The 12,743-nt window shown below is 46.4% G+C and overlaps 1 protein-coding gene across 3 annotated transcripts; it reads right to left on the reverse strand.

Annotated features, from left to right (window-relative positions):
• Positions 1-1,298: 1,298 nt before the first annotated feature.
• Positions 1,299-10,748, reverse strand: LOC125715622 (splicing factor U2AF 65 kDa subunit-like). Of its 3 annotated transcripts, XM_048987386.1 has the most exons (11): positions 10,591-10,748; positions 10,367-10,399; positions 8,451-8,625; positions 8,000-8,103; positions 7,600-7,751; positions 7,133-7,249; positions 6,907-7,045; positions 5,598-5,677; positions 2,541-2,663; positions 2,363-2,449; positions 1,299-2,176 (listed from the first exon to the last, which is right to left on the reverse strand). In XM_048987386.1, the coding sequence occupies exons 1-11, from the start codon at positions 10,637-10,639 to the stop codon at positions 1,799-1,801; spliced, it is 1,437 nt and encodes a 478-aa protein (XP_048843343.1). In that variant the 5' UTR covers positions 10,640-10,748; the 3' UTR covers positions 1,299-1,798. The 3 variants fall into 3 exon arrangements, with proteins under 3 accessions (XP_048843343.1, XP_048843351.1, XP_048843359.1); XM_048987394.1 differs by lacking the exon at positions 10,367-10,399; XM_048987402.1 differs by lacking the exons at positions 8,000-8,103; positions 8,451-8,625; positions 10,367-10,399.
• Positions 10,749-12,743: the final 1,995 nt, after the last annotated feature.

Here is a 12,743-nt window from a genome sequence, read left to right on the forward strand (position 1 = left end):
TCTCTTTGTCCCTCGTCCCTCTGGCTTCTGCTCCTCTTTCCCCGATGTTCCCTTCGTTCACTCCCGGTCCTTTTGTCCTGCCTGTTCCCTCCGTGTCCCCCTTTCTGATCTGTTTCTCTGCCTTTCCTGTCTTATGTCAAGTCTTGTCCTGGCTCCTTCCCCTGTGCCAGTTCTGTCTGTCCGTTCTGTTCCCTGTCCCTCATTAATGAGGTTTTATATAGATATACATATATGCCCGGCTTGTCCGCTCCTCGTGTGTGCCACGCCCCCTGATTACCCACGTGTGCTTCCCTGATCGTCTCCTGCTTTGCCCGATTACTTTGATTAGTCATGACCTATTTTAAGTTCTGGTCTTACCTGTTTGTCCTGTCCGTCATTGTAGTTTGTCAATGCCTGCGTTCCGTCCTGCTCTACCCGCTCCGTTTCCCCGATTAAAGACCCGTTTTCACAAACACAAAAAATTGGTTCAGATAGGCGACGGACAATCTGATTGGTTCAGATAGGCGACGGACAATCTGATTGGTTCAGATAGGCGACGGACAATCTGATTGGTTCAGATAGGCGACGGACAATCTGATTGGTTCAGATAGGCGACGGACAATCTGATTGGTTCAGATAGGCGACGGACAATCTGATTGGTTCAGATAGGCGACGGACAATCTGATTGGTTCAGATAGGCGACGGACAATCTGATTGGTTCAGATAGGCGACGGACAATCTGATTGGTTCAGATAGGCGACGGACAATCTGATTGGTTCAGATAGGCGACGGACAATCTGATTGGTTCAGATAGGCGACGGACAATCTGATTGGTTCAGATAGGCGACGGACAATCTGATTGGTTCAGATAGGCGACGGACAATCTGATTGGTTCAGATAGGCGACGGACAATCTGATTGGTTCAGATAGGCGACGGACAATCTGATTGGTTCAGATAGGCGACGGACAATCTGATTGGTTCAGATAGGCGACGGACAATCTGATTGGTTCAGATAGGCGACGGACAATCTGATTGGTTCAGATAGGCGACGGACAATCTGATTGGTTCAGATAGGCGACGGACAATCTGATTGGTTCAGATAGGCGACGGACAATCTGATTGGTTCAGATAGGCGACGGACAATCTGATTGGTTCAGATAGGCGACGGACAATCTGATTGGTTCAGATAGGCGACGGACAATCTGATTGGTTCAGATAGGCGACGGACAATCTGATTGGTTCAGATAGGCGACGGACAATCTGAACCAATGATTGTCCGTCGCCTATCTGAACCAATCAGATTGTCCGTCGCCTATCTGAACCAATCAGATTGTCCGTCGCCTATCTGAACCAATCAGATTGTCCGTCGCCTATCTGAACCAATCAGATTGTCCGTCGCCTATCTGAACCAATCAGATTGTCCGTCGCCTATCTGAACCAATCAGATTGTCCGTCGCCTATCTGAACCAATCAGATTGTCCGTCGCCTATCTGAACCAATCAGATTGTCCGTCGCCTATCTGAACCAATCAGATTGTCCGTCGCCTATCTGAACCAATCAGATTGTCCGTCGCCTATCTGAACCAATCAGATTGTCCGTCGCCTATCTGAACCAATCAGATTGTCCGTCGCCTATCTGAACCAATCAGATTGTCCGTCGCCTATCTGAACCAATCAGATTGTCCGTCGCCTATCTGAACCAATCAGATTGTCCGTCGCCTATCTGAACCAATCAGATTGTCCGTCGCCTATCTGAACCAATCAGATTGTCCGTCGCCTATCTGAACCAATCAGATTGTCCGTCGCCTATCTGAACCAATCAGATTGTTTTTCTTACACAAAAAATTATTCCGTTTTCAAAACACTTTTGTGCAAGAAATGCTCCCATGAGCCTGTGTTTAGTGCCTACAGAGGTCTTCTTTTTGCCACTGGTACAGGAGAGTACGGGTCCCACCTTGCCACAGCCAGGCACCTCCACGCCATCGACGGGCCGCGGAATCTCGATGGAGCGCACGTTGCCGTACTTGCAACACTCCTCCCGGATGTCCTCCAGGATCTCCTCGTAGTCCTCGTCGTCCACCAGCTCCTCGGGCATGACCATGTTGAGGAGGCACAGCACCTCCGTGGGCATGCCGGAGCTCTGCAGCCGCTGCAGCCCTGGAACCTGCAGCGTCACCGGCGTCTCGATGATGGCCGTCTGTCCCGGGGGGCGACAAGAGTGTCAGATACCCCCTGATCGTCCAATCGTCTCGAGTAACAGCGAGAAATTTACATGGACCCAAATAAACCCAAGAAATAGGGGCATTAAGCTTCCTGGGAGGCACCCAGGAACCAAGTTGGGTTTAGGACATCAGAAAGGCGGCAGCCGAGGGCAAATACTCACAGCGTTGGCATTCTTAGCCCCCACGCTTGCCCGCTGGACGATGAGCTTCTTGTCTCCGAGCTGCATGCCATTGAGTCCAGCCACGGCCTGCGGGATGCATCCCACACAAGCGTCAGCAATTCCATCCGGAAGCCCCGAGTCACCCCAGACCTTCCAGCTGCTGCCCCACCTCACGCACCTGGTCAGTGGCACTGATGTCCACGTATTCACAGAAAGCATAACCCTTAGACAGTGACGTGGCACTGTCCTTCACAAGGTTGAAGGCCTTAAGAGGTCCGAACGACGTCAAGAGTTCCTTCACCTGGGCAAGAGGAGGAGACGCGGGGGGGCGATTAGCCCGACAGTCCAGGCACGGCGCCTCGCTAGAAATGCTAATCTTAACTGTGGGAGAAGCAGCATGTTAAACTTTGCAAAACGACATGAGGAAACAGTGAAGACATCAGGAAAATGGCTTTATGACAAGTGGCTCGACATTACGGTGCAACACTAGAGCTCAAAGCCCCCTGTGCCCTTTCTGCATGACTTACTTACTGGGAGCGTACAAAAGTAACTATTTTGATTCTTGTCAATGAATGATAACACAGATTCCCCCCCCCCATCCTACAGCATATACAACACAACTGAATTCCTAATCAAGTTCTCTGATAATTCCAACTACGAATTTTGAAATATGGACCGAGTTGCATCTGATTTTAAGGGCCACAATAATTAAGCTAGATGGTATATAAAAAAAAAACTAAATAAAAACAGCTAATTATATGTTAAGTGTTCCATGTATACAATGTGGAGGGGGGGGGGCGACTCGGCAGAACACAAACCCAGCCGAATCACTGACTTCCTGTTCTTAAAACCAAGAACCACATTGGTGCAGTTAATTAGAGGGACAAAGCCTACAGGAGATAAACTCACAGGTAAAGCTAAGAGCCGCCACAGGGTCCTGCTAAAGGGGCCACGGCTTGAAGCCAAACAGGACGAAATAGCTCTGCTAACATCATTCCTCACTTATTCTACAGGAATCTACTGTAAAGCCGCATTAACCACTGACTTCAGAAAGGAGTCACCTGGGACACTGGCAGCCACAAGAGGGCGCTACCTCCTACCTTCTCTTAGGGGCAAAAAAAAAAAAAATCAAATTTATACCCTGTGATCAGCATAATAAGTCTCTCCCCAGCCTTCAACCCCCAAAAAAAGGACCCCATATGCTTAAGAGCACTCCAGGACAGAGCCCCCCCACAGGGGCAGGCCGTCGACAGGGAGGATATCCGTGCGAGGGACGGAATGTCTTACTTGCCTTGTGTTACATGTTGGCATGGCAGCAGTAGGTCAGTACTACTGAACAAATTATGAGCGAAGACTTAACGATCTTACAGGCCCCTAGCTGGGGACAAAGTGGGGAACAAAAATGAAAGAGCTGTAAGTATCAAAGCGGTAGCAGGGACTGCAAAAAAAATGTAAACACCAGGATACAAGCAGCGGTTTCCATTTCACCTGTCTATGGCACATTTACTGGCTTTGACGTGAAATACATTAACAGTTCTGCTGGATTCAAACTCTCTCCCCCCAGTGCTGCTTTGGTACAGCCTTCCTCTTGACTTGGATTACATGTGACTCACACTGGATAAGAAAGATTACGATGACAATCCGAAAAGGAGGAAAAAAATCAAAGAAAAACAAACTGACTGCACTTCTCACTTACCTTTCACTGAAACCGCGATCACTATCTTGTGGGCTGAGTCTTGCCATTTTTAACAGTTTAGGTTAAAGTGAGTGGGACACCGGAGCTCAAAATGTTACAATGCAGGGGTGGACGCAAAACGTTTTGCGATTAACTTTTGCAAAATAAATAGGTAAACTATTAAATGCCTGTATGGATTATGTCTATAATGGGCCGATTTCAGTGGGGTGGCGATATAGGAAGAAAAAAAAAAAATCATAAAAGATGCTAATGAGAAGTAGAAAATGTCTAAAATGTGACCCTTTCAACACTTTCAGAGTAAGACGACCTCATCTGTGCATGTTGTTATGGTAATATTATCCATCACTGACGTCATAACAGAATAGGGCATGGGGCACGATGTGAAAACTCCAGTGAAGCTGATAATCGTTCACCGGGAAAAAGGTCCGAAGTATTTTCTGCCTTTCGAGCGACACAGCAATGTAGGGAACGATTCTTCCGCAGCTCCCCATCGCTGTTAACGGGATGTGAAGTCATCGTTCTCAGTGTGCGGACATGGACGTGAGACACGGCACGTCTGCGAATACTGAAGCGTTTGGGGACTTGGTCGATCTCCCCCACATTTCAAGCACAGTCTATGGTAGTGTTTCCCAGCCCAGTCCTCGGGGGTACCCCCCCGGTCAGTCCACGTTTTTGCTTCCTCTCAGCACACCTGTACCAGGTATTCGGTGTTCCTGATTGGCTGGGAGCTAGGAGGGAGCGAAAATGTGGACAGTCGGCGGTTCCCCGAGGACTGGGATTGGGCAAACACAGGTGTACGGCAATGTGGAGGTATTCGTCAGTTAGGTGACGCGCAGATGACTCGATTTTAAATTTTCATGCAGCAAAACGACGCGGCTGATTCATCCGACTAACACTCAGCAATTAACCCGATATACAAATATTCCAGGGTACCCAGCAACAGGCAGCACAGGGACTGGCTACGTGACTGGTTTGGCAAGCCGCCAGCTGTAAGGCACGTTTCCCAAAGCCTTTGTTGCTAATAAGGTTATTTGCTAACAACATTAGATAACAACTGAATGGTTCCAACTATGCAAGTCGATAACATGAGGTTTTGGGAAACGTACCTTTTACATTAGCGGGGTCTCAATATCTTCATAATTTACAGCTGGATAAACAATGAGCGTAATGTAACTGTCAACTCATTACCTACATGTCTAATAAATGTTTAATAAATCCCATGAATATCTTTAAAAAAAAAAAAAAAAAACCTCAAATGTGCGGCTATTTTCAGCAGCTAGCTTTAAACATGATGCTGACATTTGACCCCCCAGTATCTTGTAATGAATTTTAAGCGGTGAGGTAACTTTGACAGGCTTTCTTTTCCTACTAATCAGTTACACAGAGACGAGTGTTTATTTTATGTATGTATGTGCGTGCGCGTGCGTGCGTGCGTGCGTGTGTGTGCATGCCTGCTTGAGTTCCACGTGCAGCAGTGGGACAGAAACACAGGAGGGTTGTGGGTCGGCTCCCCGGCGACAGAGACTGAGGGCGGGGTACCTGATCGTCACTGAGATAGTTGGGCAGGCCTCCGACAAAGAGCTTGTGTGGCGAGTCTGGAACCACGGTGGAGACGACCCCTGCAGACAGAGCGGCACGGCGCCCAAAGCCGGCCGATCACAGCAAACCGTCAACATGCCGGATAATGACCACGAGCAAACGGCGCGAGTGAAATAAGCCAACTTCAAATCAGTATGACGTCGTTATCTCCTATATAATATCAGATAAATGTAACTCCAGCAAAAAAATACCTAAATACTGGGGCAGTTTGACGACTGTTTTTTGTCTCTCCCATCTTGCTCTCCATGGGAGATGCTGACACATGCAGCACCAGTCAAAAGTATGGACACACCTGCTCTTAATGCATTTGTCTCTATTTTAGCTGTTATTCACCTTATAGTAAAAGGCCTTTGGGCATGGAAGTTATGCATATGAAGTACTGCAAAGACAAAATTTTTGTCTCTTCAAAATAGGAGCCATTGGCTTCGATGACAGCATTGCGGACTCAACCAGCTAACATATGTACCCACCTGGACCGTTTCTCCAACAGTCCTCGAGTTTCCACAAGTTCTGCGCGCAAGCTGGCTACCTTACTCTTACTCTCATCCAACTGATCCCAAACCAGCTCTATAGAGTTTAGGTTGGGGGGCTGTGGGGACCATCTCTTTCCTAGTTCACAAGGTAATAAGCTACTTGCATAACCTTCAAGGTGGGCTTTGGGTCATTATCTTGCTGAAAAACAAGTCATTTTCAGTAGGTGTGTCCAGAATTTTTAACTAGAATAGGAGCCAGCAACCCTAGAACAATTTGGGGGTTAGGGTCCTTGCTCAAGGGCCCAGTGGTGAAATCACTCTGCCAACCCTGCCAACCAGCAACCTTCTTTTCATGGGCAAACATCACAGAGCCACACAACACCCCTATGTTAACAGTAAGAAGTGAGTGACTGAGCTGTGTGTGTGTGTGTGTGGCTCAGCTGGTTAGGATGCCAGCGTTATCATCAGAAGATCACTGGTTCACATCACTGGTGATCACACCACTGGGCCGGCGAGTTTGCTCTAGGGACAGGCTGACCCTGATTTCTCAAAAAAAAAAAAAAAAAAAAAAACATTCTTCACTTTGGATAAAACTGTCTGCTAAATATTTACAACATTAAGTAAATAAAAGTGAAAGTCTCCCTCTTTATATGACAAGACATCCGCAGCTTGCGAAGGACAGTCAGTCCGTAACGAGTACAAAAAACTGGCCTTGCCGATCGGCTCTTCAAAGGTAAATAAAGATTAAGGTTATGACGGCGACAAGCAAAACGGACCTGGTACGTGGAAGGCGGGCTGCTCTGAGATGCCAGGCAGGGGGCGATAGTCGTGGGGCCGCCTGATTTTTAACGACTGACCCTGGAAAATGATGCCGTCGAAGGCCATTGCCTGCGTGGTCTCATCCACGGACCGAAACTAGGGCAGAACGAAGAACGTCGTTAATCAGGGAAGGCTGCGGTCTCCGCCTGGACACAGCAGCCATTAGGCAGGAAAGACTCTTACTTCAAGGAAGGCAAAGTTCTTGTCCTGGTTTATCTGAACAGCGAGGACGGGATTGGTGGGACCTTGACATAAGCCAGCCAATCGCATCTGGGTATTGAAGAAATCCGCCATGGCCTCCTAAAAAGACAGGCAGACACACTGAATGAAGACAGGCAGACGTCTGAAGACATCAAAACAGGCAAACGAGAAAAAAAATGACTGACAAGTCTAGTACATTTATCTATTTATTTTGCGGACACTTTCATCCAAAGCAACATACATTTCATTGAAGAAGCAGGACCAGACAGTTCCTAGAGCAAATAGTGCTTAAGGGCTGCGCTCGGGGGCCCAATGGTGAAATCACTCTGCTGCCCAAGGGATTTGAACCAACAACCTTCTTGTGACCGGCTCAGTGTCCTAACTCACTGAGCTACACATGACACCAGTATGCATGACAGAAGGCAACGCGGGACTTTGCCTGGACTCACCTCCGTCAGGCCGAAGGGGATGTTGCCGACATAAAGCCGCCTGGCCTGCCGGGTCATCTGGCTGCCGACCATCGGCACCTGGGTGGGCGTCACTGCCACGCCGCTGGTGGTGGATGTTGCCAGTAAAGCTATCGTGGGGATCTGCCCTGCAGCTGTGGGGAGGAGAAAGGGCTTCAAGACCCCAACCAGGGACGGCCAGAACATCCGGATCGTCGCCTTCATTTGCTTCTAACCCCTAGGTTTAAGCTCTCTTCACACTGTCTGAAATCATCCCAAGTGTTATTCCCTCTTTGACCAGCAGGGGGGAGGAGGGCACTCCAGAATAAATGCTTTCATTGCAACCAATATACCATAACCTTGCAATACTGAACTAGCACACATGGAAGCGTCGCATCCAAACCTTGCATTGCCTTGTACTGCATGGGGGTGATGTGCTCGAATCCCGGAGGGGGAACATCCCAGTACTTGTATGTCCTTTTCTTACGGCTTCTCCGAGGAGAGTAGCTGCCCAAACACAAAACAGAAGGTTGTTTTCCCCAAACAATACAGTGTAAACACTCAGAATCTGGCAAAAACAAACAGATGGCAGAATGTTTACATTTAACTTTGGATCGCAGGCAGTTTAAGGTCATGAGGGTGTGACCATGCGCCACTTTTTAGGCTGGCTTTGAGGTCCCATCGCTATGGCGGGGGCTACTTATAAACGCCAGTTAAAATTTAATATGGGTACAGTCCCCCTTCCCACCACGAAGAAACCAATTGGTTGATTGTGAAAGAAACTTGTTAAGAGGCCTCAAACCATGCTAGATATCAGCTTCAGTGCCTGTAACCGGGACCGTGAGGGGGGGTACCTGTGCTTCTTGTGCTCGCGTGAGCTGCTCCGTCGGTCACGACCCTTGCGGTCGCGGCTGCTGCTGCGCTTCTCGTGACTCCGCCCCCTGGAGTCCTTGCTCCAGCGGCGGTGCTTCTCGCCACGGCTCAGAGACCGGCTGCGGCTACGCTTCTTGTGTCGCTCCTTCTCCCGCTCTGGGGGACGACACCGTGGTACCAGTGAGACGGTGGGCGGAGCGACATGACTGCCCCCCTACCATCCATTTCGATAAATCCAAGATGTGTAACTCAGAGGGATTATGAATGTGTGTCCGGATGGTTGTGGGTTTGAAGCCCATGAGTCACAGAGTAATCATATTACCAACTTCCCTGGGGTGCTGGATGCTGACTGACCCAGCGCTATGCCTTAAAAGTCACTTACGGAGACCAAGATGTGGTACGGGGTCTAACTCCCCAGTTTCCTCACCAGAATGAAGCACCTCCATTCAATTCACATATTCAATCACACCCTCCTGAAACAAACACACCCATCTCTCAATGGCTAATAATTTCAAGGGCACAAGGACATCCCCTTGAATGTCAGTCTGTTGTGAAACAATAAAAACATAACCAGACTAATTAATGATATAGGAGCACAGTGGTGAGTACAGTTGCCTCACGCCTCCGAGTCTGGAGGCCTGAATTTTGCCTCTGCTCTCTGTATGGGGAATTTGCCTGGAATAGGCTCCAGGGGAGCCTGACTAAGATAACTGGTTGGACGATGGATGGGTAATTAATATCGTTTCAATCTGACAGACAGCACTTTATTAAACTAGCAATAAAATATCACCTTTCTATCCCAGCAGGTCCTTCATATAGAAGCTTAAATAAATCCCTGAAGGTGCAGTTTTCAGTGAAGCATTTAAACGCAGGTGCTGCTCGAGGAATCAGCTTCATGCATCAGTTATAACAGCGTTACGGTAATGCACCGCTGCAAAAGTACAGACACGGAGCGGCCAATGCATCTTACGTAAATCGGTAATAACCAATTACCGCAATCGCAGGCATAGTCAGAGCGCAGATATGAATGACTGGAACTGCTAGTTTATCAAACACGGCGGCACTTAGTGCTCGTCTAGCCGAATCAGGTCGTTTCGAATGACATTTTAGTGATTTAGTGATAAGGAGCTGATATGACAAGATTGCCATTTGATAGGTACATAAATCAATCCTACTTTCGACTCCGTTGTAACGCATGTTGTATATTTCAGTTGCGTTAGTATGGCTTAAGTTTATTCAGTTTACTGGATTCTCTGCACTTTAATGAAGTTATATGTGTATTGTTATATAACTGTACATCATTGTTAGTTACTGCTATCCGCTGTAAAGGTAGATACAGGTGCAAGACTTTGCAATAACGACCTAAAAGCAGTTGTTATGATTCCAGGGAACGCGGCTGATTTTTAGAGTCTATACATCATGAAGAAACGGCGATCGTGTGAGAAAGACTTATTCTGTACGGATGACAGGGCCAGCATTTCGGACCCAAGGGAAAGGCTATTGTGCATCGGAAAGAGACAAAATCATATCATTATATAGAAAACTCGTCGTAGTATTTAAAAACCAAGTAACTAACACTGTTATTAAGTGCGGACTTTAAATCAAGTGGTCGCGGTCGTTTTTATTTGCATAAAACTTTAAACGTGATCTTGAAAATATAACGCTTGCAACAAACATCCATGCATAGTGTGTTACTGCGAATGAAAATACGCGGGTCGCAATTTATGATCCAAGTGTATAATGGTAAATAATTAAATAAATAAAACCGCAGGCTTTCACATCGAGTGCACCCCAATAACGTTTCATTGAAATGTCCATGTTATGTACGCCGGGCACTGATGGATGCAGGCCTAGCGATCTCTATAACAATGCCAAGCAAAGAATGTCACTGATTTACCAAAGCGGTCAGTTTTCGGGGATCCTGCGGCAGCTGGGAGAAGAAGAATCGGGCAGGTTTCAGAATCGGCGAGCGCTCGGATAAAAGGCACCGATTTCCCAGCCGCGCTTTTCTTTTCGGAACCAGCAGAAGTGCCCTCCGCACCATCCTCGGCGCTAGGACACGCCGGCCACTTTATTACCCTAAAACAGGGAGCATACACCGATCTTCAAAGCCAAACTTACCTTGCCGATTTTCGCTTAACTGCTTCTCAAACTCATCGAAATCGGACATTTTTCAGTCCGTACTAAAGACGTATTGCAAAATAAGCAGAGGTCCAACAGTAGGCCTTTGAATGGGCTACAGGCTGCATTGGGTTCTGCTGCTTTTTCTTCCGAGTCGCCTGCCCCTCCTCCCCCGAAGTCATCGGCTCTTCCTCGGTTGTATCACACACAGGTTCGGAAACATTCGATGCGCATTACCGTCCCCTCCTGCACTGGAGGGTTAAGGACAACGTGATTATATCGAACCAAAATTGAAATGTGCAAGTTGACTTTCCTAGTTATACGTCTTCATTTTTATTCTGGGTTTAACAACCATGAGTTTATGACGTATTTTACATGATTAGTTGGCGACTGGACCTTATTGTTTATATCTCTTATTAAGGATCCATCCATCCATACATCAATTATCAAAACCACACACTTACAATCCGAGTCTAGTTTCATATGCTGCGCTGCTGAGCGACCCGCAGAATATTATGCATGAGTACAAGTCACAAGCCCCGTTTCCACTAACACGGGGCCGGTTCTAGCTTGGTGCCTTTTGAGACCGAGGCAAAAAGATGCAGACTCTCCCCGTCGGGGAATCGAACCCCGGTCTCCCGCGTGACAGGCGGGGATACTCACCACTATACTAACGAGGAGATGTACGCGCACTACTTTTACATCTTCAAGATAAACAGCGGATGACTACTAACATTTGCGAGTAATCAATGACTGAGCTTCATGTCATGACCATGGTGCTCAAGAGAAGAAAAAATACATAATGTACGTCCACTGATACCAGAACAACCATATAGCTTTATACTAAGACGATGATTAAACGGAAAATTCCTTTACAAAACACTGCCACAAAATCATAGTTTCGCAATATTACATCGTGCAACGGGACACAGTGTAAGTACGTGAAGTCGGTAATTAAATCAAGAAAAAAAAGTGAGAGGAAAAGAATACTTTTCTATTATCATATTTTTCTAACTGGCCAAACTGAGTCATATTTTGATTATACACACTAACAGAAAAACAGTGCAAATCTCCGGTAGTCCGTTTCACTTGCGCTCCGCTATGGGGCAGTAACAAGCAGAGCTTAAGTGTGGAAGGAAAAAAAAAACACAGGACAGCATCAATCCCAACTTCACAAACGCCGGAGATCGAGATGCTGTAAGCATGACAATTAACATCTTTATCCAAGGGAACAGCTGCAAGACACAGATGCCGCGCCTAACAAAGGTAGGATCGATTCCGAAGTTCAGGCATTTACAGACGCGGACTCTTCTGGAGTTGATTTTTTTCGGGAGATACGCATCAACTTCAAAAGTATGAACCGCATTATATCTATATCTGTTATGACGTTGTAGCTATTGATACTGATGCATCACAAAAATAATTTAAATGTTTTTTCATTCTGACATATGTTCGTTCGGACGAGGATTTTATTATATGAGATAAGTTTTAAATGAAAACTTTTTTTAATCTATATGATTAATTCTCGAATCTAAGCCAGACTTCACATAAATCATTCATTCATAAATATAATGGAACATACAACATCCAGGTATCCATGAAATTTATGATCAGGCTATACGTTTGTGATAACAACAAAACAACACAACATGTATATTTACAATATATGGGCCTATTGTTTAATATTGCCTCCAAATTATAGCCAGACAATAACGCAATAGGCCGACATCAAACTATTTTCATGTAAAACAAAAGTGCTGGCAGTTTGCTTGTGCTTACAGACCCCGCCTTGAGCCCATCCAGAAAGATCCCAAAAATAACCGACAAGCAAAGGTTGTAACAATCTGAGCATGTTTAGTTTAATGTAATCAGGAGCCGAATTAATAACGCGAATAAATGATCAAACCGAAAGTCTGTAGTCGGGAATATCCGATAACGTCTTTGACGTGCAGTTAAGATAGTCAGAGGAAAAACCTTGTAGTTTACTTATATATATGCCTAAATATATGAGTGTGTCTCTCCGGTGATTTAATGATGAATATAACGATTACATATCAAATCACACATTAAGCAATTATTATATTACTAGGTTGAACGTTTTCACTATGTCTGTCGTCACCTTGATTTCACGATTTTGACTATTCTTCTTATCC

Source organism: Brienomyrus brachyistius, chromosome 2 (assembly GCF_023856365.1).
Source record: "Brienomyrus brachyistius isolate T26 chromosome 2, BBRACH_0.4, whole genome shotgun sequence".
Lineage (NCBI taxonomy): Eukaryota > Metazoa > Chordata > Actinopteri > Osteoglossiformes > Mormyridae > Brienomyrus > Brienomyrus brachyistius.